General features: G+C 37.0%; 1 protein-coding gene across 4 annotated transcripts in view; it reads right to left on the bottom strand.

The window, feature by feature from the left end:
- The window catches only part of btsz (bitesize), a 63,887-nt gene extending 47,303 nt beyond the window's left edge, over positions 1-16,584 (bottom strand). For 2 of the 4 annotated variants that reach the window (XM_069502086.1, XM_034973974.2), the window contains exon 1: positions 16,125-16,584. In XM_069502086.1, coding sequence (XP_069358187.1) covers positions 16,125-16,584 — 460 coding nt within the window. Of the gene's footprint in view, positions 1-5,126; positions 5,293-16,124 lie in introns of those variants that run through there. The other 2 variants (XM_069502088.1, XM_069502087.1) reach the window with 2 other exon arrangements.
- Positions 16,585-26,782: the final 10,198 nt, after the last annotated feature.

Here is a 26,782-nt window from a genome sequence, read left to right as displayed (position 1 = left end):
CATCTAGTAATATTATAAACTAGCTGATGCCAGCAACTTCGTCCGCGTGGAATTACATTTTATAAAAATCCCGTGGGAACTTTTTGATTTTCCGGGATAAAAGATTTTTATAAAAAGTAGCCTTTATGTCATTCCAGGTCTCAGATCTATATCCATGCAAAAATCACGTCAATCCGTTGCACCGTTGCGACGTGATTGAAGGACAAACCAACAAACCAATAAACCAACAAACAAACACACTTTCGCATTTATAATAGGGGTAGTTATATGTACCTAAATGACTAAAATATTAGATCGGTATATGTAGTGTATCGGTAAATCGAATGCAACTAAACAATTAAAGCACGTTTTAGGACGTTGGCGCTGGCCAAGGCTCCCGCGTGGGAGGAGAGAAGGCAGCGAGGCCGAGCTAAGGCGATTAAGCTTGTCCTTTCTTTATATAGAGCCCGAACTAGTTTATTTGGCAACAAGCTCCAAATGTGCCCGCGTTACAGTTTCTCATTGTTGAATATCAAACTGATGATCGAAAGATTCTATACAGATCATAATATTATGTCAAGCAGACGTCCACTGCTAGATATATATATAGGTCTCATCCACACGCCAGTCTTGTGCCGCCTGCAACTAGCGCCGCGTTTGATGTTATCTGTCCACCTAAGTGGGGGTCTTCCAACGCTGCCCTTTGTGGTACGAGGTTGCCATTCTAACAATTTAGGACCCCAAGGTTTATCTTTTTTTATAAATATGTGCCCTGCCCATTGCCACTTTAACTTCGTAGTCCGTTGAGCTGTATTGGTTATTTTGGTTCTCCTACGGATCTCCTCATTCCTGACTTAATCCCGTAGAGAAACTCCAAGCATAGCTCTCTCCATCGTTCGCTGAGTGACTCTGATGGATCTGAGCTTTCTTATGTGAGACCCATAAATAATAGCGACCATGTCTCGGATGCATAATATTATATCATCACTGTCAACATGCACTGTCCGAAGACTTTAGATTTTCAAGCACTGAGGAGTATTGGACGAGTTGAATTAAATTATAAATTACACCTATAGGTACAATAAAATATTTATCCTATCTATAAAATAACATATCTTCTTTATAATCCATACTTCCATACTAATATTATAAATGCGAAAGTGTGTCTGTCTGTCTGCTAGCTTTTCACGGCTCAACCGTTCAACCGATTTTGACGAAATTTGGTACAGAGATAGCTTGCATCCCGGGGAAGGACATAGGCTACTTTTTATCCCGGAAAATTAAAGAGTTCCCACGGGATTTTCAAAAACCTAAATCCACGCGGACGAAGTCACGGACATCATCTAGTCATTTTATAACATCATCCTTACGAACGTATTTTCACGGATTCGGATCGGATGAGTGCGTGATCGCTCTAACTCTGTGCTAAATGCAAATACTTAGATCTGTTTCAGTGCATCTATCTAATTTTTTTTTCAATTATATTTATAAGTATTGGATGTGGTTGCCTACATCAATTTTCATAATAAACCTACATAATTATTATTATTTTTTCTATTCTATAGCAATTTATATTGTGTTTATAATTATAGATAAGAAAACACGTAGGAATATCGATGAATAGAGTACATCGTAGTCACGAAATCGCTCAATTAAAATGGGTAGAGGTTTTTCTAGGCCATCCTCAGGAGATCTATGCCATAGTAACAGACCGTGATGCTGGCTGTACCTTACGTCATCTTCCCCAACCCATGACAAATTGATTTCTTATTTATTCGCCGTGCCTAAAGCTATTTAATGGTATGGAGCAAGTTTGCAACTAAACTTGAAAAATATTTTTTTATTAATTACTAGCGGATGCCCGCGATTTCGTCCGCGTGGATTTAGGTTTTGAAAATCCCGTGGGAACTCTTTGATTTTCCGGGATGAAAAGTAGCCTACGAAGGACATAGGCTACTTTTAAGCCCCGGGAGGTAAGCTAACTCTGTACCAACTTTCATAAAAATCCGTTAAACTGTTGGGCCGTGAAAAGCTAGCAGACAGACAGACAGACAGACACACTTTCGCATTTATAATATTAGCCGACTTATTAACTTATTATTCATAATTATTAACCGACTCGCCCAGACTTATTAGTATGGGTGGACTTACCCATGGCAGAGTTATTACAAGCTGATGAGCTGATGAGATTCAGAGCATTATTGATGACAAGCAGTATTAGCCATGATAGCCTAGTGGCTTAAGACATCGGCCTATGAAATGAAATGAATGTATTTATTTCACGTAGGACTTACGATATAGGACCACACGAGTAGATTAGACGATCTACTCGTGTGATAGGACAGCATGTGCTACTTATGAATGGCAAGACTCAAGAGTCAAGACTCTACCACCGAGCCACCGGTTTGGAAAACAGATTCTACTACAAAGCCGACATTTTCCATGCAACCTTGTCAAATATGTCACTAACTTTTCGGAGTTACGTGCGTTTTGAGCAATTCGATATCACTTGCTGTAAGGAAACCTGTAGGTATGACTGAGAGCTTTCCATAATGTAAGCTTCAAGACAAGTGTGAAATCTTCTAGGCAAGCGCGCTCCATCTTAGGCTGCATCATCACTAGCCACCCAGGTCTGATTGCAGCCAAGCGCTAGTCTATAAATTAAAAAAAAATGTTTACAACGGTGTGAAATCTGTCAATTCGCATGCCAGCGTGGTGGACTATAGCCAAAAACCTTCTCACTCTGAGAGGAGACCCGTGCTCAGTGATGGGTTGATCACGGAATTACAAGCTGCGCATGGGCACCGGGCAGGATTATTTTCCTGGCCTGCTTAGCTCTGGGTCAAAGGTGCCCAATCAAGCTGGCAGTTTTGCCACGCTGAAAGGCGATAGACAACCTTTGGACAATGTAGGCCCTAGAACGCAGAGAAAATCAATCATCATCATCATGATCAACCCATCGCCGGCTCACTACAGAGCACGGGTCTCCTCTCAGAGTGAGAAGGGTTTTGGCCATAGTCTACCACGCTAGCCATGTGCGGATTGGTAGACTTCACACACCTTTGAGAACATTATGGAAAACTTTCAGGCGTGCAGGTTTCCTCACGATGTTTTTTCATCGATGTTTGATGACGATTGATTTTATAAAACGCACATAACTCCGAGAAGTTAGAGGTGCGTGCCCGGGATCGAACCCCCGACCTCCGAGTAGTAGGCGGACGTCCTAACCACTGGGCTATCACAGCTTATCGTTTTTCTTCCTTCTCTTCTTCCTTATTTTCTTTCTTATACGAAGTGCATGATTTTCAGTCTATCTCTCCTTTATTTTGGAGTTTGAACTCTATTATTATCGTTCGGACAATCAAATGCAATATACCTAAATGCTTATCAATGTTATAATAATAATATGTACCTTGATATTGTTATATATAGGTAGGTACACAGATAATCTTATCGAAAATTCCAAGATGCAGAGATTAGAATATTCAATTACTCAGAAAAACAAAATTACATTTTATCTCTTTACTAGCTTATGCTCGCGACTTCGTCCGCGGCGAATAAACGCGAGGAAATAAAGTAGGTAAATAATAAATCCATACTATCCATACTAATATTATAAATGCGAATGAGTGTCTGTCTGTCTGCTAGTTTTTCGCGGCCCAACAGTTTAACCGATTTTGATGAAATTTGGTAGGTACAGAGTTAGGTTAGCTCCCAGGGAAGGACATAATATGCTACTTTTTATCCCTGAAAATCAAAGAGAATTCCCACGGGATTTTAAAAACCTAAATCCACGCGGACAAAGTTGCGGGCATAATCTAGTAATTTTTTTTTTGATTTGATGATGATTGATGATTTACTTTTAGTTTGATGACAGTTGAAACAAGTCAAAATAGCTTGATAGTTTCTATAATAACCAACGCGGGAAATGTAGAGCATCGTCCGGTATCAGTTTACCTACACATTACATACGTGGTAGAATACTTATGTAGGGACCATACATTCTAACACCCAAAGCTGCTAATCCACTTAAAGGTAACTCAAGGGTTTCCTTTTCTAATTCACTTATTTAGATAGGCATAGTATAGTATAGTATAGAAGTACTACCGAGAAAGATAGTATTACACTATCCAATTATGTATTACTTACTCTACTTACAAGTCAGTTCGAGATTCGAGATGACAATCGGGGTATGAGGCGGGGGGGACGCCACGCACACCCACACACGTCTGTGTGGGTGTGCAGGGCGTTTCCTCCCCGATTGCCATCTCAACCTGTTACGTACTTATAGGTAGGTCTAGGTACTTATTACCTTACCTTAGGTCTTACTTTTTACTGGATTTTTATGGCTTCTTGCTTCTCTAATTTCCTTTTAGTTTGTGACGACTAGGTATACAGTCAGCAACAAAGCTAGGCTTGCATCCGTCCATAGCCGCTTGTACTGACGGGTGCAAACTGCAAACCTAGCTTTGTTGCTAATGTACAAATTATACATACATATATTATACATATATATTACACGGTAACAAAGTCATTGTTAGTTACTTGATAATGTTGTAGGTATTAGTCACAGAACAAGCTAGCATATTTCGAAATAGTACCTAAGTAGGTTAGGCATTTATTAGACGAACCATTTCCCTATTTCTCTTGGTGTTTTCTGATTAGAACAAGATAAAGAAAAACACTGAAGCAGAAGTATTGTAGAGCGATTATATATATTTAGTAAGTCATATAAAACACACATGGCATATTTTTAATAGTCTTTTAATTTTTAATTTAATGTACCTATTTATTTTTATGGAAACAAAAAGTAACTAGGTATATACATGGATACTTATAGTCTTCCGTAATATATACCCAGATAAGTTTTCCTTTATTCAGTTTTTTTTTTAAACCCGTGGGAATTCTTTGATTTTCCGGTATAAAAAGTAGCCTATGTCACTCTTCGGTCCGGTCTTTAACGAGGTTCCTTCTACCCCAATTCTACCTATTCAAAAAATCACGTCAAACCTTTGCTCCATTGGGACGTGATTGAAGGACAAACCAACAAGAAAAACACATTTTCGCATCTATAATAGATACTTACATAGAACAACATAAGAAAAAATGCACTGTAGTAACGAAATTAAAAGAGTTATTGTACGTACCTACGTACTTTTTTGGTATAACGGTCACAAAACTGAACACTGGCACAAGTTAACTAAACGACACGGTGTATGAGTAAGGAACTCGGGTATGGAGTTGATGTGTAAAGTTTTTGGATGTGTTTTGTTTGCTCGAAGCTGCGCGCGGGGCTGAAGGCACAAGCGGATGTGCGCAGGGAGCCGGCCGACTGCTGCGCTCGCTGTTCTATAATAGCGGCACGCTATGATGGCCGGTTTGACGTTTGTCCGCTCATGAAGTTCCGTATTAATTGATAACGACTTTGAAGGAAATAATTGTATTACTTTATTGACGATAGTGATGTGCAGAGATTCATAAATTTTATCGAATGTAGTTTTAGGTTTAGGACTCAAAATTTATTTATTAAATTGATTTCTTAAATGTATACAAGTGTAGAAAAATCAGTTTGCACCATTTAAGGGGTGAATGTACTTGTGAATATGAACAATTTTCACTATGTGGACAAACCTCTGAAATCGCAAAAAAATATCAATAAATTTTTAAAAATGGAATCTAATACGATCGTCACATAGGATCGCTGGCTAGCACAACTACTACCTCCGGCAAACTCGCGTCAATGCTCAATGCAAAACAAAGCAGTTTCGAATTGACGTTGCTTCGAAAAGTATAAACTGTCAGTGCAATGCGATTGTGATATAGTTTTGACCTGGCTTTGGATTTCAAATATTGATACTGCATTACTGTTGACCCTTGCTCGTTAATTTGGACTCTGTTCAAGCCCTTTGTTGTGGATTTCGTCGATATGACCGAACGTACGCAGAGAACTGTTCTAAATAGTCAGACACGTGAGTTCCTAATACGCCTTCGTAACTATTTCGATCGTGAAGCTCAAAATGGAGGGCCAATTTTACCTATAACGTCAGTGGTTGAACGCGTAGCTGATGCGCTTAATATTGGACAACGAACTGTTAGACGGATAACTAAAAAAAAATATGGCGAGACTGGCACAGAAGAAAATAAACTTCACACACCAAAAAAGAGAAAACGAGCAAAACCAGTCGTAGGCATCGATAGCTTTGATGCCGATGCTATCCGAAGACATGTTTACGGCTACTATTTACAGAAGGAGTATCCAACAAGAAAAAAGTTGGTGCATTCACTGAAGGAAGCTGGATTATTCTTCGGTGGGGAAAGTTCTTTAACGAAGATTTTGAAGACCATTGGATTTCGATACAAAAAATGTAACAAACGCAAAATATTGATGGAAAGATTTGATATAGCGATGGCAAGGTATACTTTTTTACGGCAAGTGAAAGAAATCAAAAATTGGCAAAATGTTGTGTTCTTGGATGAAACATGGCTTAATGCTAACCATACTGTAGGCCGTTCTTGGAACGATGACACAGCAGCATCTACTTCCAAAGTTCCTGTAGGAAAAGGATCGCGACTTATAATTTGTCACGCCGGAACCATCAACGGGTTTGTCGAAGGTTCTCTCATGGCTTTTGCGTCAAAAACCACTGGAGACTATCATGAAGACATGAATGGAGAAAAGTTTACTGAATGGTTTACCTCAATGTTGTGTAGCCTCCCTGAACCATCTATTATAATTATGGACAACGCCCCATACCACTCGATGCAAATTGACAAGCCACCTGCCCAATCCCAAAAGAAAGCTGATATCGTCGCATGGCTTCGTAAAAATGGCGTAGATGCAAACATGAATATGTTAAAAGCGGAATTAGTACGTCTTTTAAAAGAAAACAAACCAACCAAGATCCGATACGTCATTGACGAAATAGCATTAGAACATGGGCACAGAGTTATACGGTTACCGCCTTACCATTGTGAGTATAATGCGATTGAGTTGGTGTGGGCTCAAATTAAGGGATATGCTGCAAGACACAATACAGAACCCCCATTTACCACAAAAAAAATGCTAAAATTATTAGAAGAAGCTTGTGAACATGTGACTAAAGGAGACTGGGAAAAGGTTGTGAATAGAACTGTTAAATTAATAAGGGAAGATTATGAAAGAGATGTGAAAATAGATAATATTATAGAAAACGAACATATAATTATTAATGTATGTGATGATAGCAGTGACGACAGTGAAAATAGTAGTATGGACGAATCTGATTAATTATGGCCTTTTGTGGCACCTTTTTCGGTATCTTTTGTATTCATATGTTTCTTGTGTGCATATAAAGTATGTATATTCATTTTCGTTCAAATATTCAGTTCGTTCAAATAAATTAAATAAACATATACATTTTTGTTTTATTAAACCTATTTAATCAGGTACAAAAACAAAACTTAATTGTTTTTTGTTCGAGAATAAATTGACATTCCACATCACTATTGTAATGTGTCAAACCGGCCATCATAGCGTGCCGCTAGTGTAGTGATGTGGGCTCTGCTCGACATTTTTTTTTATCGATACTCTCTTTCATAGGTTCTTACCCCACGCTTCCACTTGTCGTTTGTCGTTTATCGCTTGATGTTTTAGTGGCTGTACATTTTAACACGAAATCGGTTTCCGACAAGTTTGAATAGCTTCACATAAAATGTTCTGCCACTGGAACGTCCGATTTAAATCCGGGCCCGATAATCGACTAGACGATGTCCTCTTTGATAGTCTAAGCCTTTGTCGTTTTGTTTTCCAACAGCGCCCCCTGTCAATGTCATTCAAGTGCCAAAAGAGCCATTTCGCACTTTATGCGAAGCTAGCTAATAGAATCAATACTTATAATAATCTTCAATAAAACAAGTGATAATTTTAAAAAAACACGACTGCTCTGCCAGAAAATAGCTAAAAAGTAAAAACATTTACATTTGAAAATAGCCAACATATTGAATTTTTGAATTAAACAAACACACTTTCGCGTTTATAATAAGGATACTGATATTAATGAAAGCAGAGTTACAAGTATATTTTTAGTCTATTTTAATCTAGGTATGTAAGATATCATGCGAGCAGCGGCCCTCCGAGCGTTTAATAGAACTTTATTCTATAGAATCAGTATAAAAATAGCGCTGCTCGATTGCGGAAAAGCTGACTGTAATCTCGATTGTTGTGCTTGGCTGAATTTATTGTATGCTGGATGCTTCTCGCGACAATGGACTTTGACCAATACCGAAAGAGTATTAGTCAATCAGAGCTGATAGCGATCATTCGGACTAGAAAAAAAATACTGACTAGCGACCCGCCCCGGCTTCGCATGGGTAGCTTATTACAATTTTTGTAGGGATCTCTATATTTTTGAAAATAAAATGTAGCCTATGTCACTCAAGAATAATGTAGCTTTCTATTAGTGAAAGAATTTTCAAAGTCGGCTCAGTAGTTCTAGAGATTACTTCCTACAAGCAAACTTACAAACTTTACGTCTTTATAATATTAGTATGGATACAAAATAGTCTTTCAAAGTGGAGATAATATTTAAAAGTTATCGATAATGTTTTATCGAATTGTGCAGGTAACTAATATCGTGACTCACTGGCAATATGAACGCCAACAACAAAACATAACTAAATAGTAAAATGTCGTAAGCACCCCAGTGATGACTACACAAAAAAAGCTTTACCTCTGTCGAGGGCCAAACTTCGGTGTATAAAAAACAGGAACAGATTACCGGCGGTTACGACTTTTCCGAATCCCAGAACTATCGGAACAATGAACTTGCAATGGCGAACTAGACGAAACAGCTTGCGTGGTAAAACAGTTTTGTATACAGAGACCACTTCAGAACTAATGGTTGGTTATGGTTACTTTGTTTAAGTTCTAAGTTATAACAAGATGACTGCAGTTAACCACACACGGAAAGTACGTACATTTTAAGATCTCACTCGCCATTTTAGCTCTCTCAACTGTCATTTGAGAGTACGGTTCATCTTGAAATAAGACCTAAAATCGTACTTTTGACATGGCAGTTGACAGGTAGAGCTAAATGGCGAGTGAGATCTCAAAATGTACCTACGCACTATATGTTCAGTATAATACAGTAGTAAGAGGTATAAATGGTAGGACAAGCACCCTACTTCTCGCTTGCAGGTAATCGCTTTACTGCGTGATATAACGGAACAGTTTTTTGGGCACTTTATTATTAGGTTAGAACAAGTTATCTTATAAATACAGTTTTAAAAAGCGAGTTCTTTTTTAAGGTTCCCTACCCGAGGCTGCCAACGGGACCCTATTACTAAGCCTCCGCTATCCATCCGTCCGTCTGTCCGTCCGTTCGTCTGTCCGCCCGTCCATCTATCTGTTAACGGACCGTATCTCGTGAACCTTAATAGATAGAGATTTGAAATTCTCACAGAATGTATATTATGTCTATTGCCGCTATAGTAAAAAATAGGTAAATAATAAAAAAAATTAAATGGTCGCTATGAAAATAAAAAAATAAAGTGTCAATTCTTGGACGGATCCCTGCGTGTGCGAATCCGACTCGCACTTGTCCGGTTTTTTCTACTTTTACCGAGACAGGTATAGATGGCAATCGAGGATGGAACGCCCCGCACACCCGCACAGCCCCCCCGCTAACCCGGAGTGAGATAGCGCGGGTGACGTACGGGTGTGCGGGTCGTCCGTCCCCCGCCTCTTAACCCGATTGCGATCTTTAGCAGTTTTTCAATCTTCTCTTGAATAAAGGAAGTTCTCTCGTCTCAATTATTATATACCTGGGCAAACATGCACCTACCTAAACAGGTAATTTAGTTTGAATAAAGTCCACTAAGTATATTTGTGTATCTACGTAATTCGAAGATTGTTTATTCAAACATATATCAACAAAAATAGATTTTAGTAGAAATTGTCGATTGCAATTGCAATTAACTGCTATAATAAAAATTATGAGATTATGAAAATAAAAAAATATTAGTTTACAATTTTGTTTGTTATACAGGAAGACGGGAACTCCTATACAAAAGACATCAACGCGAGCTTGTTAATTTGAGCATACCGCGAATAATTTGTCTACAGTAGGTACAGTAGACTGTAGAGAATAGAGATAATATTATGTAGGTACACCAATATTGTTTTCTTTAGGTAGGCAGGTATTTAACATTGGGTCTCCTACTTAGTGTTAGACTTAAATAAATTCAAGAACTTATTTTTTATTCAAGAAAATAATTTTAAACAACGACGCATAGAGGTAGAGCCTGTGAGGGCCCAGACCTTTAGGTAAAGTGTGATAGTCGCTCACTTATATTATACTAGAGGATGCCTGCGACTTCGTCCGCGTGGATTTAGGATTTTAAAAATTCCGTGGGAACTCTTTAATTTTCCGGGATAAAAAGTAGCCTATGTCCTTCCCTGGGATGTAAGCTAACTCTGTACAAAATTTCATTAAAATCAGTTAAACTGTTGGGCCGTGAACAGCTAGCAGACAGACAGACAGACACACTTTCGCATTTATAATATTGATATGGAAGTATGGATTATGGAAGCATAGGTAGGATTAGTTTCATAAACATTTATGGTGTGACCTACCAAAACCTACGCATTGAAATGACGTTGCATTGGCTCGTTTCCCAAGGGCGGCCCCACGCACTGCCTACGGGATGTTGATAAGCACTTCCTCCGCACCTCAGTCAGTAAGTAATTACCCGAATACGGCAAAGCCATAAGGAGTGGTTATGATTTTAGCAGTCTATGTATATACTATATATGTAATACATATATTATATTTATTTATGTGTTCTACCATAGCACCTGAACTACTGAGCTGATTTCGATTTTCGACAAATAAGGTATCAATCGATTCGGGCGACATTATATAAACTACAATTTATACGAACAACATCATTATGGCGGATATTACATCCAATGAAGTCGGTTACAAAAATAGGAACCACTGATTTTTTTTCTGTCGTGTCAAGTGGGATTTCAAATGAAAGAGGAAAAAAATGTGAGTTCATTATATACATATAGTGCCTACAATATTAAAATATATTAAGCTACAGTTAAAAACAATTTTACTATCTACATTTACTTCGTATAAATTTTATACGAGCAGAAATTATAATTTTATATTTCGATTTTCGACACCTAGAACGCCATCTGTTTAAAGTCCCGTGTACAACTGCCCCGAGTCTTCTCCTATTGGTCCGTGGTCGAACTGTATGTACCACTGTAATGTACCACTTGGAACAACTTTGTAGCATATGCAACTTTTTACGCATTCTTCCCTAGATGGCGGTGTATGATTTATAATATGCGAAACAAATGCGTAATCAATAGAAAAACAAAAAGCGTTGAATCTACATTGAATTTTACAAAAGTCCTCTAAATGAGATATTATTTTATTAAGTTAAATAAAATTCATTCGAAGTTCACTATAAACTTAACAGACAGGATTTATTATGACGAATATAATATACCTACCTCATCAAAATAAAATAGCTACTTATTTAAGTACGTACTCCAATATAAAAGGTAAAATAATTGATTGAATTTGAAGCTCAACAGTATATTAAGCCACATACTTACAAAGATCAGTAGGTAGAGTAGCAAGAGTACCTACCAACAATTACTTAGTGCGTAAAAAATAAGCATTTTTATCTAGCAAAGGAAGGAAGGACCTTAAACCTAGAGCACCTAGAGTCCAGATCAAAATAAATAAATAATAGGTCAAGTGCAAGTCGGACTCGCACACGAAGGGTTCCGTATCCGTACCTCGTATAATAAATAACAATTTTTAATTTGCATGGTGGCCATTTTGATTTTATTTTTTATTTTTTGTTATAGCGGCAATAGCAATACACATTCTGTGAAAATTTCAACTCTCTATCTATTACAGTCACAGATTACAGTTCACGAGATAACCAGCTGACCGACAGATGGGTGGACAGAAGGACGGACAATGGATGCTTAGTAATAAGGTCTTTTTGACTCCCTCCCTCCGGGTACGGAACCCTAAAATTTAAAACGTTGATAAAACAGGAACCACGCCATTACCTACGTAGTTATTTAGTGTAAGTAAGCTTTTTCTTATACTTTTCAATATTTTATTTGATTTCCATTCACAGGTTTTATGATAATCATATAAATACTTAGGTATGTCTATGTAGCAATAACCAATAGTTGAGCAATTAAGTAGGTAAGTACATATTTGAAATATAATTAAGAAAGAAGAAATAACACTTATTTATAATATATAAATTAAATACAGATCATAACTACTAAATCGGTGCAAAAAAACTCAAATCGGCGAATAAATGATGAAGTTATTGATGATGGATAAATGATGATGAATAGAGCTGAGTCCCTGTGAAAAAGCACCCGGTGGTTCCTACTACTCGGTTCATACTACTAAACTAGTCGGGCTTACGTCGACTAAATACGTGAGTACCTACAGCCGGATTCTTCTAAATTTATAATGATGAATAGAGTTGATGATTGTTGCCTTCATCTTGCACGTGACGTCAGTGGCTACCAGAAACATTTTACTTTTTTATCCCCTAATATTGTAGGTAATAATTTCAGTTTTTTTTTTATTCAGATACAAGTTATTCCTTGACTGCAATCTCACCTGATGGTAAGTGACGATGCAGTCTAAGGTGGGAGCGGGCTAACCTGGAAGGAGTATGGCAGTTCTTATTAAACTCATACACCTTTGGTTTCTACACGGCATCGTACCGGAACGCCAAATTGCTTGGCGGCACGACTTTGCCGGTAGGGTGGTAACTAGCCACGGCCGAGGCCTCCCACCAGACCAGACCAGAAATTTAGAAATTATAAAATTCCCAATCCTGCCAGGAATCAAACCCGGGACCTCCCACTAATAAGACCACAGCGCTTACCACTGCGCCAGGGAGGTCATTAGGGACGGAGCTTTCTAGGTTTTGCAGATTTGGAGTTATTCCGAGATGAAGTACGACTTTGAAAGCTTGTAATTTTTATATTAGCAGCTCGATTATTTAATATTTCTGCCACTGATGATATCATAACGTTCATGTTTTGAATTTAAGTAGGTAAATCCATCGAAAAAAAATAGTGAACGTTTCGAACCAACTTACAAACTATCAAAGCACATCCTTTAATTTGCCTATCAGCTCTCATAACGCTATGATTAAAAAAAAAGAAAAAAAATCTTTTTTATTCAAATAGACTTTTACAAGTACTTTCGAATAGTCGAATGCATCTACTACTGGTTCGGAATGCCTTTCCTACCGAGAAGAACCAGCAAGAAACTATTACTAATTATTTACCATCTGTAACAATACCTATTGTAATCATAAAGCCTTAGAGGTAAGGTCAGCGCCCACTTGCAGTTAGTCAAACGGTTCCTGATTAGTTTAGTCTACTGTCTGTCTTTTTCCATAATAGGAAAGTAGGTATACTACTCGTAGCTTTTTAAGAATGCAATTTTTAGCTGTTAATTATTTTATTGTAAGAAAGTACCATGCTATTTGGACAACTATTTCTCAACAAGTTGATTTTTTAAATATTTACGTACTTACTAGGTACTTCGTTTTTTTAGGTTTTTCGAAAATTCCGCAGTAAGCCTTTGATTTCTTCTGTCTTCTGAATGGGGCTACTATTCTTAGTTTTTTTAGGTTTTTCAAAATACCGAAGGAGCTCTTTGCTTTCTTCTGTCTTCCATATGGGGCTACTATTTTATCTGGTTTTGTCTAATATCCTATGTTACGACTTATTCTACTTCTTCTCTAGGTACAAAAGGGTTGAGCTTTGTAACAAACATTGAAATTAGTTTAGCTGAATTCTAAAGACTAAACGTCTACCTAAACTTATAGTTTGACCGATTTATCAAAAATTCTTTACTCTGTCTAAAGAATTATATTATCTGTAGTGAACAAAAGAACGTATAATTACGTAAAAGAGAAATTCTAATTGACCCTGTATACTTCGATTAAAATTTTAGTTGCCGTATTAATTGTTGGATATTTCACTTAATAAAATAAACATTCTTTAGAAAGTTGTTTAGATTCAGGGGGTGTATTTTTTCAAGTAAACAAATCTGTCATTTAATATGGACAGGAATGGGACGAAAAACGTAACTAGAAAAGACATCTCCTACCTTCACCTACCGTGAGTTTGCACCAAAAACCATTGATTAAATAAATAAGCCTTTTAAGCCTTTTATTGACTGAAAAAAAAGTTTTTTAAACTCGCATTTTGTTATGTGGATGTTATTAAATAGAGCCTCGATAGCTCAACGGTTAAAGGAGTAGACTGAAAACCGAAAGGTCGCCGATTCAAATCCCACCCGTTGCACTATTGTCGTACCTACTCCTAGCACAAGCTTTACGCTTATTTGGAGGGGAAAGGGGAATATTAGTCAGCTTTTAACTTGGCTCATATTCTTAAAAAAAAAAAGTAAATACTGATGCTGCAAATGTTCAGGGGCGGCGTAAGTACTTAACATCAGTAGATGGCCAGCCTGCTCATTTGCTCACAATTTTTTTTTAACTTAGCAGATTTAATATTTATAGGCCTCATAAGAAAGCTCAGAGGCATTCAGCGGATGATGGAGAGAAGCTATGCTTAGAGTTTCTCTATGTGATCAAGTCAGAAATGAGGAGATCCGTAGGAGAACTAGAGTAACCAACATAGCTAAATGGGTTGCGAAGCTAAAACGGCAATAAGCAGGGCACATAGTCCCAATAGGCGCTAAGATGGCAACCTCGCACCGGAAAGCATAGCGTTAGAAGACCCCCCGCACTAGGTAGGCAGACGACATCGAACGAGTCGCAAGGAACCATTGGGTTCAGGCGGTGCAAAATTGTGGCTTGTGGAAGAGTAGGCTCTTCCACAATTTTGGTGGACCTATGTCCACCTATGGACATCTATCGGTTGATATAATGATACTGATAAGACTAGATACACATCACGTAAACATACTAGATAGAATATTAAGTCAGCTCTACTACGATATATTTGGTCTTTATTCCAATGATAAGTATGCACTGTAGCAAATATAATGAATTGCGCAACAGTAATCATCTATTTAATGTTAATTTTATAATACTCGTATGATATTATGGCTGCGAGTTGCTGCATAAAGTAGGTAAGTATCCACTGGATTTCTTGCCGGCACTTCTCGGTAGAATGGCCACCCTGAACCGGTTATGGAGTTTGGTGAACTTGTTAAGCTTAATAAATTAAATAAACATGTCCTATCCACGTATTTTTAGGGTTCCGTACCTCAAAAGGAAAAACGGAACCCTTATAGGATCACTTTGTTGTCTGTCTGTCTGTCTGTTGGTTTGTCAAGAAACCTACAGGGTACTTCCCATTGACCTAGAATCATGAAATTTGGCAGGTAGGTAGTTCTTATATCAGACATTAGAGTAAAAATCTGAAAATACAAGAAAAAAAATTAAAATGTGTTTTGAACAAATATTTAGTATTTGCAACTTTTAAAGATTACGATACCTAGAGGGGTATCATATGAAAGGGCTTTACCTGTACTTTCTAAAACAGATTTTTATTTATTTTTTTGTATCATAGTTTTTGAATTATCCTGCAAAATGTCGAAAAAATACGACCGTAGTACGGCACCCTCATTGCGCGAGCCTGAGTCGCACTTGGCCGGTTTTTTTTCTTTACTAGCTTTTGAGTTTGACCGCGACGTCGTACATATGTAATTTACGTGCTTATGTTCTAATAGCCTTCTGGATATTCACTCTTGTTTGAAGATACCCGGATTGTAACTGTTTAAATATTTTAATTTTATCCGGATTTTAATGCTATTTCAACTCATTTCTATCTTAGACTATTTCTGACAAGATACAATATAATTAAGAAGCCTGATGAAGTCTAGGATTTCACAGTACACGAAATGCTTTTAAAATGTCGCAAGAATCATGTTCATGGACTAAGTACTACAATGGTTTCTGGTTCGTAGCATACTGGAAACTGGTTCAAAAGATAAAGGTGTTTTGTAATAAGGTAGTATTCGATAACGTACCTATTGCTCGTATTCTCCGTGGATCTCGCTTGTAATGCTTAGCATTATTAGATACGCCTGTTCTAATGCAAATGTTTCAAAGATACTTACCAAGGTTAGTGGGCGCTCGGCGTCGTCGCGCCGATGCTTTCTTCACAGCAATCGTCACCAAGGAATCCATCTCGCTCCCCGAGTCCCATCGGGGTCTAGGTGGCACAGGTTTTGGCAGAACACGCACATCATCCTCGGTATCTCTATCACTGCTCGTCGGTGGCAAATTAGATTCGTCACTTTCAGGAGGCACAACACTTTTCATAGTAAACACTTCATCCATTGAGACATCTTCGAAATCGGCACACGATATCGGGTGGGTCAAAGTCCTCTGTATATTGCTTTTCTTATGTCGCACTTTCACTGACCCCTCGGATAACGACCGTTTACCGTTCAATTTGTTCTCGCTTTTGGTGTCCCCTCGAGCACATTTTAGGTCTGATGGCGATAAGGACTTTTTTCTGGAATTCCGCCTTTTTACGCTCCGCTTTTGTCTGCTCGAGTCTCTTGCGGCCTGCATTGTTGCTGCATTGGCACGATCTGGCAATATAAAAAAAATAATGTTAAACGAGTCCTATTGTGTGCAAATTCTCTTCAATTGAATTATCAGTTTGTGCTAATATTTTTATAGCTCAGTAGTTATTTGCTATCAGAGGAACTGGAAATAATTGTTAATCATTCAACTTTTATCTGCGTTATGTGACATTAATAAGTAGACACTTACTGGGTATCTGCTTACAAGGCTTACAATGAAATAGATCGTTAGTTCAGGTAAGTCAAATTTGTTTAGGTAAGTAAGTACTTACCAAAGTACATAATTTGAATAAACATTTCAATAAACTTATTATTTTTATTATCTAGGTAGGTACGTATTATCTATTTGGCATGCTTCGTTAATTTCATTAATATTATTTATTTCTTGATACTTAATAATTCTGAGTTCTACGACAAAATTAATTAAGTACTTATTTAAGTACTTGCTCAATTAGGTAGATATGTAATTATTTTCGTACGCCCCCTAAGTAATCTAATTAACTTTTTACACAATTTTCATTCACTTAAGTATACTTACGTACTTTTATATATATTTATGTTAATTACCTATTCCTAATTATATAACATAGAGAGCAAAGAAATTGTGCTGCATAAAATATTCCTTGGCACAAGTAATTTGTTCCGATTGACTTGTTCGTGTGACCTTTGCTTCGTGCAGAACTTCCCTAGCCTTTTTATATTATCTACATTTACTTCCATAATTTATGAACTAGTAACCACAAAAAATGTAGTGATAACCTAGTGGGTAAGACTTCGGCCTCCTATTCCGGGGGTAAGGGGTTCAATCCCGGTAACACTCTTCTCACGTTTAAAGTAGGTATCTAAATAAATATCACTTGCTTTAATGGTGAAGGAAAACTTCGTGAAGGAACATGTAAACTTCAGAAACCTCCATAATATTCTCAAAAGTGTGGGAAATCTACCAATCTGCACTTTGCCAGCGTGGTGGATTATGGCCTAAATGCTTCTCACTCTGAAAGGAGATCCGTGCTCAATAGCGACCGCGGCGATGGGTTGTGAATTCTGACGATTATTATGAAAACCAAAATGTTACAACAAAAATACCTTCAAATGTAATCCGCAACCGCAAACCCAAGAAATTTAATATACTCGTATTGTACACCGCATCTTTGCCTATCTCATCAATTTCACTAAACAAACATTTACGTCACTTAGTTATCACTTCAAGATCTAAACCATGTAAGTACGGCACTTATTTATTTTCATTTACACCAGTTAACTTTTGTATGGTCACAAGAACTGCTCAATTTCATTTTGAAATCTGTAAGGTATGAACGATTACAGTTTTATTCACGAAAGGTCGCGATAGACGTAGCTATAAGCGCGAGAAAGGCGACCGTATCTTACAGGTTAGTACGTTCAACTGTCGAGTAGAGCGCTAGATTCTAGTAACGTAAGGCTCTAGTACGCAGTAAGTACTTGACGCTGCATAAATTAAAACAGGAAAAACAGGCCAAGTGAGAGTCAGACTCGTGCACCGACGAGGGTTCTGTACTCGGGTATTTTTTTAGACATTTTACACGATAAATCTAAAACTATTATGCATGAAAAATAAATAAAAATTTGTTTTAAAATTTACATGTAAAGCCCTTTCATAATATGATACCCGACCTGATATAGTTATCTTACTTTGCAAAATTGAAAATACTAATTATTTGTTCAGGAACACACATTTTTTTTTTGATGTAACCACAAATTCACGGTTTTCAGATTTTTCCCCTTATGATGCTATAAGACTGACCTACCTGCCAAATTTCATGATTCAAGGTCACGGAAACACCCTGTAGGTTTCTTGACAGACACGACAGACAGACAACGAAGCTATGCAACGAAGTGATCATATACCTAATGGTTCCTTTTTTCTTTTGAGGTACGGAACTCTAAAAATATAACCATAGCTGTTAATGAAAACAACAGAACGTTTGTGATATATCGGAAATTAGATGAAGCCCGCGACTTATTCTGCGTGGATTTACGTTTCCACAAATCACGTGGGAACTCTTTGATTTTCCGGCAGTAAAAGTAGCCTATATCCGTCTCCAGGACGCAAGCTACGAGAATCTCTGTACAAAGCAGATGATGCCCGCAATTTCGTCGGCGTGGATTTAGGTTTTTCAAAATGGAAGGAACAGATGGCGTGTAAAGCACCTAGCAGGCAGACAGAAAATTTTTCGTACTTATAATAATGGATTTAGTGCAAGCGTCAACTAGGTACAACGGATAATGCAAACATTGCGTTTTCCTTGGTCTAGTGATAAGATATAAAAGATAACATTTACTCCGCTAACAAAACGGGGAATATTTTTCATAAACACCATCATAAGTAACAGTTACACTAACTACCTTGTATAAAACTGTTATAGAAATTACCTATCCAATCATGCTTTTGATTCTAATTAGTTACCTACTACTTAATTTATTAAAAAGAAAATCAGTTAACTTAATTAATAAAATAGAATGAATATTCTATTGCTTACTAATTAATTATTTATTATTATTATTGGCCGTCATTAATTTGCTCATTCATCCATTGCATTTGGTTATTGTTAGTTCAATTTAGAGTTGTTTCTTAGATCTCAACTTATAGAGAGAGAGAGCTAGTGCGTGCCAGACCTACTTTATATTTTTATAAAATCTGATATTTCTTGTCTATAAAAGTAGAAAGTTTGTTGTCCCCAACACTGGGAGGAACGTTTGTTTGGATCATGGTGGCTTTGGGAAGCTAGGGACGTAGACGTCCGGTAAGAAAGGATTTTTGAAAATTCAACCCATAAGGGAGTTTGAAATTTGTGTAATCCACGCGGACGAAGTCGCGGGGATAAGCTAGTATATAATATGAGCTTTGCCTATCTCAAGTTTTATAATATCTCGCAGTTTTTCTTTCTTTTTTTCCAGCAGCTAAGTATATTTTTTACTGCGTTCATGGTACCCATACTTACCCATACTTTTTACCATAGTGAGAATCTTAAGTGGTTAATCTATCTAATAGCTAGCCTAGGCAATTAGGAGACTAATTAACGGAATTGCGTTAACCTGAATTTGAACGCAGAGCATCTGTTAACCTAAATTGGTCTTGCGAAAGTCGTAGTGAACTAAGAACTTTAAGGAATATATGCACATCGACGTATTGCGCTGTTTAGGTATGATTTTGGATAAAATTACATGACTAGGTAGGTAGTAAGTAGTAATACAATTTGTCCAAACGGAGAATAATCTTCTATATATATAAAATTCAAAGTCCTGACTGACTGACTGACATATGTATCAACGCACAGCTTAAACCACTGGTCCTAGAGACATGAAATTTGGAGGGTGTGTTCTTTGTAAAGAGTAGGTATCCACTAAGAAAGGATTTTTTGAAATTTCACCCCTAAGTGGGTTAAATGGGGGGTGGAAGTTTGTATGAAAGTCTGTCATTTTTAAGTTACATCGATGAAAATTGGTATTTAAGCTTTCGGTTAAAAATAAAAAAATACGTATTTCACGATTTTTGGAAATTCTACTACCGAGGGGGTTAAATAGGGGATGGAAGTTTGTATGAAAGTCCGTCATTTTTCAAGTTATCTGCATGAAAATTGGTATTTGGGTTTTCGGCAACAAATGAAGAAATATGTATTTCAGAATTTTTGGAAATTCAACCCCCACCTCGATTTTCTAAATTCCACCCGAGCGAAGCCGGGGCGGGTCAGCTAGTACATTATACATTTATTGATGTTTGTGGTGAATTTAAAATTCTTAAATCCACGAGCAGGAAGTCACAGATATCATCTCGAGACTTGCATCCCAGAGATACACATTAGGATACTTGTTATCTCAGAAATTAATGTGTTTGATATTATAAAGGCCGTGCTAATTTCGAAGAAGCAATTAGCAAACCGGACGTGGTGACAAGTTGAAGGTACCATTTAAACGATACAAAGCACAAGATAAGGCATACAAACAAAGAGCCATGGACTTACATACGACACCTACCGCATTGTCTGAGGGCATGAGAAATCTGTAACCCGAGCGAATTTTTATGGGAACGTGAACTCATCATAATACTTACTTATGCTTCTTTGAAAACGTAACTGTTGATGAATAAATTGTGACATCGATAAAAATTTATGTCGGTTTTAAGTACCTTAACTTAATTAAGTAAGTACCTAAAAGCTGTAATAGCCTAGTGGTTAGGACGTCCGCCTCCTAATCGGAGATCGGGAGTTCGATCCCGGGTACGCACATCTACTTAAATTTTCGGAGCGTATTAAGTAATTAAATATCACTTGCTTTGACGATGAAGGAAAATATCGTGAGGAAACCTGCAAGCCTAAGAGTTCTCCATAATGTTCACATATCCGCACATGGCCAGCGTGGTAGGCTATGGCTACACCTCTTCTCTTTGACAGGAGACCCGTGATCAGTAGTGAGCCGGCGATGGGTTGATCATGATGATGATGACCTAAAGTTTTTTTATTTTAAAATACTAGATGTAGCCCGCGACTTCGTCCGCGTGGAATTAGGTTTTTTAAAAATCCCGTGGGAACTCTTTGATTTTCTGGGATAAAAAGTAGCCTATGCCACTCTCCAGGTCTTTATCTATATACGCATGCAAAAAATCACAATAATCAGTTGCACCGTTGCGACGTGATTGAAGGACAAACCAACAAACAAACATACTTTCGCATTTATAATAAGGGTAGGTACTTATTACTCCGGAAAATATGTAATTAAACCAATTGCCATGAGACCATAACAACATACCCGTCAGTTATTAGAGATCAATTTCACGCCCTTGGCCCAGAGTTATTATGAGTTAGTACCTAGAATCTAGATATGACTTATACAGGGTTACAGGAAAATAGGACACGATCCCGTTAAGGGGTTATAGTACAGGACATTAGCTATCAAACGACCCCTAAAGTGCTTATGCAAAAGTGTATCATTTTCGAGTTATTAATTTTTTTATTTTTTTTAGGTAAAGGGGTGTTTGCCACTTTATAAATTAGTAAAAAAAAGAAACAATGTATTTCATCAGATTTTTTTTTATTTCATGCTAGTGCATATCCTTGTTAATAATAAACAGTTATAAAACAAGAAAAATCTTCAAGCATTTTAAAAGTACAGCCCAAAAACTGTAAAAGTTTTCGATTTTTAAATTTAATACTTTGAATAACTTGCAAATTTTCTGTAAAAATTACTGTGGCACTTATCCTGCGGATTATTTTAAAAACATCTACGTTTTGTTGGCTATCCATTGGTACCAAAAGATTACAAAAAAAAACCATAAAATCAAGAAAAAATTTCAACAAATGCTATTGCCAAAGAATTAAATCAGAATCAATGTAAAAACGAGTTTAATGCAAAATGGTTAAAGATTATTTTTCAATGAGGTCAAAAGGTAATATAAAATCAGTCAAGTGCGAGTCGGGCTCGCACACGAAGGGTTCCGTACCATCGTACAAGAAATAACACTTTTTAATTTTTTTTAATTTTTATGGCGGCCATTTTGTAATTTTTAGTATTTGTTGTTATAGCGGCAATAAAAATACACTTTCGCATAAGCACTTTAGGGGTCGTTTGATAGCTTATGTCCTGTACTATAACCCCCTAACGGGATCGTGTCCTCTTTTCCTGTAACCCTGTATATGCCTAAGACAACACTAAGTGTAGACCAACTATTTTGTAGGTATAAATACACTTGTCAAGGATTTAGTAAACAAAGAAATGCAAGAATTATGTGTATAGCTGAAACGCGTCCGTCCGTGTTTCCTGCCATGTGTAACCTAAATACCTTCAAGGCAAGAGTGAATAGGCATCTTCTAGGCAAGCACGCTCCAACCTAGACCTCATCATTGCTCTTTACAGCATGACTGTCGTCAAGCGCAAGCCTATATCGTAATTAAAAAGAACACCAAATCTATCCTGCTTATTTTTCTACAAAAGCTCGCCCGCAACTATGTCAATCTTCGCTGAACTCGTGTGAACTCTTAGGGCGTTTGTGCACTCATCCGTAAAATCACTGAATCCGTAATAATACGAATAGAATGAGTACATATTTGTATGACGGCCACTTCGAAAAATCACGGATACAAACCGAATACGGATGAGTGCACAAACGCCCAGGGTGAGATCTATAGAGCGCACTCTACTAACTTTACTTAGACTTAAGACAGAGTTAAAACAAGACAGAGGTATATCTCTCACATAAACCTGTCTCGTTTTAACTCGCTCTCAAAGTGCGCTCTATAGATCTCATCATCAACCCATTGTCGGCTGAGCACGGGTCTCCTCTCAGAATGAGAAGCCGGACTTTGGCCACAATCCACCCGCGCTGGCCAATTGCGGATTAGCAGACACAGACATCACCCAGACCTTTGAGACATTATGGAGAATTCTCAGGAATGCAGGGGATACTTAATTTCTAATTAAAATGCACATAAGTAACTCTGAAAAGCTAAAGGTGCGATTCACCGATTGAATCGCATTTAATTTGACTACAATGTCAAAACTGTTGACGAAGTATGCCTGTATATAAATAGTACTTAACGCTAACTACTATACTATTATACTATAGTTAACTTGATTTACAATAAGAGCTCAGGTAGGTCGATCTATAGGTAGTAAACAATCTTATTAAGATTAGTTATAGGCTATTACATAATCAGCTGCCGGAAAGGTTGCAGTAATATTATCTGCTTTCACATTATTCGTATTGAAATCCTATGCGTAGATAAGTTGTAGAGTACCTAGTAAAACCTTCCTGTTTGATCGTCAGGTAGGTACCTACCTATAACATAATGTAAGAACGGTAACTTTTGGAATAGTGATAGATTTTTTTCCCTTACTAGATGCTCGCATTTAAGAAAAATCTATAGAGTAGAAATAATTGAGAATCGTGACATACATTGTAAAATTCTGAAATATACCTCGTACCTACTAGGTACTTATTTTATAATAATAATTCTGGTGAATACAACGAAATATAAAATAAAGTTACTTAGTTCGATGGGTGAACATAAAATTGCATAAGTAAACAGTGACACTTGTATAAACAATAGTAGCTATTTAATATGCTTATTGTCTAAACATGTTTTTTGTGCTGACGGTAGGTACCTGTAAATTTTTGTATTAGTAGGTGAATCTATAAGGAGGATAAATAATAATTTCTATTTATTATGCAACTATACCTAAGTATCTAAAATCTAGATATTGCTGACAGCTGAATAAGATTTCTAATTTTGCAATATCTAGTTCTATGGATTAATTCTACACTCACTTGTACTACTTGTACCTAATCGAACTGTAACTGAACGATTTCTGTCCATTAAAATATATGATAATAAACTAGCTTATTCCCGCGACTTCGTCCGCGTGGACGACAAAAATTTCAAACCCCTATTTTACCCCCCTTAGGGATTGTATTTTCAAAAATTCTTTCTTAGCTTTTCTTCTTCTTAATTTGCTTTATGGCTTTCAGTAGTGCCACACCGAGCACAATGCACTTCGCAAATGTCACGTAGAATTCTTAGCTTTTATCTGCATGCCAAATTTCAGCCCGATCCGTCCAGTAGTTTGAGCTCTGCGTTGATAGATCAGTCAGTCAGTTTTTCCTTTTATATATAGATTAATTTGAGCTCGGAGGAAGTAGATACAACTAAGTAGGTATGTGAATCTATGTCTAAGAATTGCATCATAAAATTATGCAAAGGTCACAAGTTTTTACATGCGATGTTATAAAAACTTGTATAAAATCAAACTGCAGCAATCGCTAACGATTTAATTACAATATTTATGTCATACAGCTATTTGCAGCAAAAGACAGGATGTGCCAATTCTTGCTCAACATGGCTTAGACAATATCTAGGACAAGTAAATGGCAATATTCTATCAGCACACGTAGGTATAGGTACCTAAGTATCTACCTAAGCTTGGCTATTAAAATATAATTAAAATCTATACCTACATACAACTTCGCAGAATTTATTTTGTTAAGTCATCGTGTAAATAAATCAAATTTTTTTTTTAAAACTATGATAGTAAAAACCTGGTTAAGTGCGAGTCCGACTCGCGCACCGAGGTGTACTCGGGTATTTTTTCGACATTTTGCACGATAAATCAAAAACTATTTTGCATAAAAATAAACAAAATTCTGTTTTAGATCATTATGATACCCAACTTGGTATAGTTATCTTACTTTGAAAAATTGAAAATACTAATTATTTGTTCATTTTTACCTTTTCATTATTTTTGTGATGTAACCAGTGATGTGGTTGATGTAACCATAAATTCACGGTTTTCGGATTTATTCCTTTATTGTGCTATAAGAAATACCTACCTGCCAAATTTCATGATTCTAGGTCAGCGGGAAGTACCCTTTAGGTTATTTTGACAGACACGACAGACGGACAGACAAACAGACAGACAACGAAGTTCCTTTTTCCTTTTGAGGTACGGAACCCTAATGAATATTGTAGCTATTGTAGTATGTATTCTATGTATTCTAATCTGAAGTAGGTACAGTCAATAATAGGCCGTGCAGATAACTACTTGTAGTCTTCAAGTAATATCAATAGCCAAGCATAAAGCACTTTCCATTCTAAGCCCATCTATATCTTTACCTATAAATAATTACTAGTTAGTGTCCCGCCAATTGCTGTAGTCTGTATCTACTTAATAATTAATAAATTAAAATAGCGTTGGAATCTTTAGTTTCACTGTGCAAGTACCTACTTTCATAAAACTTAGAATGGTAATACTGATATTAATTAGGTATATAAAGGATTATTGCAGAGACAAGTTGCAGAGATTATTATGATCCAGATGCGTATGAAAGTCAGCAATAATATTTGTATAGATTGATTGCTATTTAAGGATATTCTACGTCACTATGCCGTTCACAACCATCGTATGTAATCATCTACTTATACAGTACCATATAAATAAGATTTTTTTTAAACTAAAATAAAAATACGTGCCGTTATCCACTGAGGTACGCGGTAGTGACATAAAACCTTGAAAAACTCTACGCTAATTGACGCAGAAACACGTAGTAGCAAAGCAAAGAATCACCTGTAATGGTAGTACTTATCTATATACCTACTAACTACAGTTACAAAACCAAGAAGGGTAACTGTCTAGCTGACTCTTGCCGCCGCGTTAGCAGCAAAAGAAGTTTTAAGCTTCTTTATGATATGAAATGCTCAAAATATATGCAAATGCTTCCGTTGAAGCCCGAGTAGTCGCCAAGCTTTGGATGGAAGCCAGAGCTTCTGAAAACCAGGCGCTTCAGCTGCTGAAAACGCTCATGTTTGATATACCTATAGTTTGCGACAAGTCAAGTAGCCGTAGTACAAGATTTTACGTCTCGCCAAACCAAACCAAATTCGAGAGTCGAAATACTTCCGCGTTACAGTAAACTGGATCTTAAAGGCCTTGTTTTAAAGCTCAAGTTTGTCTACACTTCTACAGCCAGCGCTCCAAGCGGAAACATTGCGAAATTAAAATCAGTGGCATTGAATATTTGACTTCAATTCAAGGCTGTTTAGGTCCATTTTACTGTAACACACTGCGCACCCTTAAGGCCCCCTCGCTAACCCGCACCGGGTGCGGGTTAGCGAGGGGGCCTTAAGGGTGCGCATGAATGCGATGACGTGCGAGCTTGCAGGGTGTCCCACCGCCTCATACTCCGATTGCTATCTCGACCTGTCGCGAACTATGGTCAATGTGTTACGTCAAGCCTCCCCGCTAAGTATTGATAAAATTCTCATTTGTATCGAGTTAGAGACAATACCGTCGCACCATATATTTTACTGCAATTAAAAAGTAATACATGAACCTACTCAAATTGGTATTTAACCTACATAACAAATGACCAGAAAAAGATTATGAAAATAATTTTAATTATATAAGATGTAGATTACTTTCTTCACGATTGCGTTTAATATTTTATCAACTTTTTGCACTGACATTGAGTTTGCTAAGTGTGAAGATCGCAGAGAATGGTTGGTAACAAAGTTGTAGTTACTACTGATGTAGAACAATTTAAGTTTTTAGTGAATTACGTCTTCCGTTACGCAGTATGATCCCGTATTTAATTTATTTCCTACATTTTATAAATAACTGCTACTACCTACCTCCTGACACCTCTCTTGACGATAACA

The sequence above is a fragment of the Maniola hyperantus genome, chromosome 12, assembly GCF_902806685.2.
Source record: "Maniola hyperantus chromosome 12, iAphHyp1.2, whole genome shotgun sequence".
Lineage (NCBI taxonomy): Eukaryota > Metazoa > Arthropoda > Insecta > Lepidoptera > Nymphalidae > Maniola > Maniola hyperantus.
Note: the sequence above shows the minus strand (reverse complement) of the source record. Positions and strands in the feature narration are given on the sequence as shown.